Here is a 3,660-nt window from a genome sequence, read left to right as displayed (position 1 = left end):
AATCTTTCTTCCACTTCATGCGGCGGTTTTGGAACCAGATTTTGATCTGTCTCTCGTTCAGGCAGAGGTTCTGGGCGATCTCCACGCGCCTCCGCCGCGTCAGGTATCTGTTAAAATGAAATTCCTTCTCTAATTCCAGCGTTTGGTACCGGGTGTAGCTCGTGCGGGAGCGTTTCCCATCCGTTTCTGGAGGGGAAAAAAATAGAATTTAACCCCCCCCAAAAAAAAAAAAGTTTAAAAAAAAAAAAAAAGGGAACAGCGAAAGAAAAGGAAAAAAAAAATATTTTTAAAAATCGGGAGGGTTTAAGTTGGTTTTTATTTTTAAAAAAAAAGAGGTTACAGAAGTCGGGTTTTACAGAAACTTCCCGGGGGTTTTTAGGGCGCGGAGGAGCCTGGAATTCTTCATTCCCAAACACCTTCGCCCCCCCACCCCAAATTCCTGCCCCCACCCCCCCCCCCGGCCTCCCAAAACCCCACATCAAACAAATGCAGATGAGCCAGGAGAATTCCCGCTTTCCCCTCGGAAAACCAGCGGGGAAAATGAGATTTTGGGGGATCTTTTCCTTCCTCTTTCCCCCCCTGGCAAAGCGGAAAAAATCCCTGCGCTCTCCCCTGGTTTTGTGGGTTTTTTTTTTCCCCCTCCACGAACACTCGGAGTTATTTTTAACCCCAATTCCCTTAAAAAAAATTGGGAATCTCGCCTTTTCTCCGCGTTTTGTTGCCGTGATCCAATTATGCCGCCATAAATTTGGGCGTCTACAGCCTCTAAGCCTTTTAGTGGACACTTTTACGAGCAATTGATGCCTCGGTCGTAAAATTTACGACCTCGGGGGGTTTTTTTTGGTGTTTCTCTGTTTTTTTTTTTTTTTATGATTTGCCCCGCTCGGCCTGGAAAAAACGCGTGGAAAAAAAAAGGGGGGGAAATGGGAAAAAAAAGGGAAAAAAAGGGGGGAAAAGGGGGAGAAAGAGGGGGGAAAGGGGAATAAAAGGAGTAAAAAGAGGGGGGAAAGGGAGGAAGAGGGGAAAAGATGCGGGGGAAGGGAGGGAAAATGGGGGAAAAAAGGAAAAAAGGGGGAAAATATTTTTTAAAAGTAGAAGAAGAGGGAGAAAAGGAGGGAAAAGGGGGAAAAAACAGGGGAAAGGAAAAAAAGGGGGAGAAGGGGAAAAAAGGGGAGAATGAAGGGGAAATGAAGGGAAGAAAGGAGGAAAAGGGGGAGAAAAAAGGGAGGGAAATTGGGGAAGAAAAGGGGGGGAAATTGGGAAAAAAAGGGACAAAACGAGGGAAAACCGGGGAGAAATGGGGGGAAAGAAGGGGGGAAAAAAATTCCTGCGACCCCGAAGCTGAGGAAGGGGAAGTTTTACCATGGCTCATGTGGAGTTTGGTCATCCAGGGGTAAATTTGAGGCGCTCGCTGCGGCGGCGGCGGCGGCGGCTGCGGCTGCCCCGGGGCTCCTCCCGCCGGCTCGGCTTTGATTCCAGCGGCGCTCCGGGCTCGCTCCTCCAGCGCCGCGTCCTGCCCGTAAATCCCGGGATTTCGGGGCTTTTCCAGCTCGTCCCTGCCCAAAAGATGGCCCGGGGCAGCCATGGCCGCGCAGGGAGGAGGAGGAGGAGGAGGAGGGTGGGGGATGCTGAGCTCGGAGCGGCGGCCCCGGGGCGCGGGCGCCTCGGTAATTCCATAATTTCCATAACTTTGCATGGAAAAGGCCGGCGCGGGGGGGCTCTGCTTGTAGAAGGAATTGGCCACGTAGGAGCTCATGGCGGAGGAAGGAGCGGAGTGATTAAAAAACTGAAAAATAAAATTTTTTTTAAAAAGGAAAAAAAAAGGAGGGGGGGGGATTTTCCTCCCTTTTTTATCTCCTTTTCCCCTCTCTTTTTATCTCCTTTTCCCCTCTCTTTTTTATCTCCTTTTCCCCTCTCTTATCTCCTTTTCCCCTCTCTTTTTATCCCCTCTTCCTCTTTTTTTATCCCCCTTTTCCCCTCTTTTTTTGGTCCCTTTCCCCCCCTCTTTTATCTTCCCTTTCCCCCCTCTTTTATTCTTCTTTTTCCCTGTTTTTAATCTCCGCTTTCCTCTCCTTTCTCTCCCCTTTTCCCTTTTCCCCTCCTTCCAACTTTTCCCTTTTTCCTCCTTTTCCTCTCTTATTTTTTTCCCCTTCCCCCTTTTTTTCCCCCCTTTTTCCCCCTCCTTTTTTTTTTTTTTTTTTTTTTTGGTTTTTTTTGCTTAAAACCTCTTCAATTCGGGGCCGATTTGGGACCCTTTGAAGTTCAGGCTTCGCCTCGAAGGGGGGGGTGGGTCAAAATTTTTTTAAAAAAGGAGAAAAAAGGGGAAGGGGAGGGCGGGGGGGCTCGCGTTTTGTTCCTCCCCGAAGTGCAGAATTTATAGGTGCCGATTCTCGGGGTTTCTTGGCCCCCCCCGCCCAAAGATGGGATTTTCTGCTTTTTTATGGGGCCGTCACGTGGAGGAGGCGGCGGCCGCTCCTCAAATCCCGGACCCCCGGCCTCGCTTGGATTTTTTTTCCTGGTTTTTTTTTTTTCCTGCTTTTTTTTTTTTTTTTTTTTTTTTGGTTTTTTTTTTTTCCCGGCCCCGCGGAGGGTGCGCGGGGGGCGCGGGGGGCAGCGCGGCGCAGGGCGGGGCGGCAGCGGCACCTAGCGCTGCTCCGCGGCACCGCAGCGCCCGCTCCGCGCCCCCCCGCGCAGCGCCCGCTCCGCGCCCCCCCTGCGGGACAAGGAGCCGGCTCCCGGCGTGGGGGAGGATCGGGAGCAGCGCCGGGAATTCCAGGGGAGCTCCTTGCGCGCCTCTGCGCGGGGCGCGATTGAAACAGCGCAAGGGCGGCCCCCGAAATAAAAAATCGGGGGGTTTGGCGCTTTTCTTTTCCTTTTTTCCCCATTTTCTTTCCTTTTTTCCCCATTTTCTTTCCTTTTTTCCCCATTTTCTTTCCTTTTTTCCCCATTTTCTTTCCTTTTTCTCCCACATTTTCTTTCCTTTTTTCCCCATTTTCTTTCCTTTTTTCCCCATTTTCTTTCCTTTTTTTCCCACATTTTCTTTTCTTTTTTCCCCCTTTTCTTTTCCTTTTTTCCCCCATTTTCTTTCCTTTTTTCCTTTTTCTTTCCTTTTTTCCTTTTTCTTTCTTTTTTCCTTTTTCTTTCCCTTTTTCCTTTTTCTTTCCTTTTCTCTCTTTTTTTTCTGCATTCCCTTTATTCCCTTTCCTTTTTTCCCTTTTCTCCTTTCTTCTCCTTTCTCCCTTTTCCTTCCCTTTTTCCCTTTACATTCCTTTTGCCCCCCTTTTCCTTCCTTTTATTCTCTTTTCTCCTCCTTTTTTTTTTCTTTTCACCCAAGCAAGAACCAACCCCCCCAAAAAAAAAAAAAAAAAAAAACACCAAAAAACTCCAAAAAATCCTCTTTTCCCTCGGCATTCCGGGATATTTTTGGGACACTCTGGAACCTCCCGCTCCTGCGGGGGCCGCTCCTCCTCCAATGCTCCAAAGTTTACATTCCTGGGACTTTTTTTTTTCCTCTTTTCCCACAATTTATTGCTGCCAGCAGCGGCCGCGGCTCTTCCTCGTCTGCCGCTTCAAAGGAGCAGGGGGGGAATAAAAACCTTGGGAAAAATCGGCATTTCCAGGCCCCCCCGGCCGCTTCTCCTTCTGTTCCTTCTCCATGGA

The 3,660-nt window shown here is 49.2% G+C and overlaps 1 protein-coding gene across 1 annotated transcript; it reads right to left on the bottom strand.

Moving 5' to 3' along the window:
* Position 1: 1 nt before the first annotated feature.
* LOC120411292 (homeobox protein Hox-C5-like) lies at positions 2-1,851 on the bottom strand (the record flags this gene model as incomplete). Its single annotated transcript, XM_039565550.1, has 2 exons — positions 1,363-1,851; positions 2-186 (listed from the first exon to the last, which is right to left on the bottom strand). Coding segments are annotated over exons 1-2 (579 nt in total), but the record flags the coding sequence as incomplete, so codon positions are not given.
* Positions 1,852-3,660: the final 1,809 nt, after the last annotated feature.

This window comes from Corvus cornix, chromosome 26 (assembly GCF_000738735.6).
Source record: "Corvus cornix cornix isolate S_Up_H32 chromosome 26, ASM73873v5, whole genome shotgun sequence".
Classification (NCBI taxonomy): domain Eukaryota; kingdom Metazoa; phylum Chordata; class Aves; order Passeriformes; family Corvidae; genus Corvus; species Corvus cornix.
Note: the sequence above shows the minus strand (reverse complement) of the source record. Positions and strands in the feature narration are given on the sequence as shown.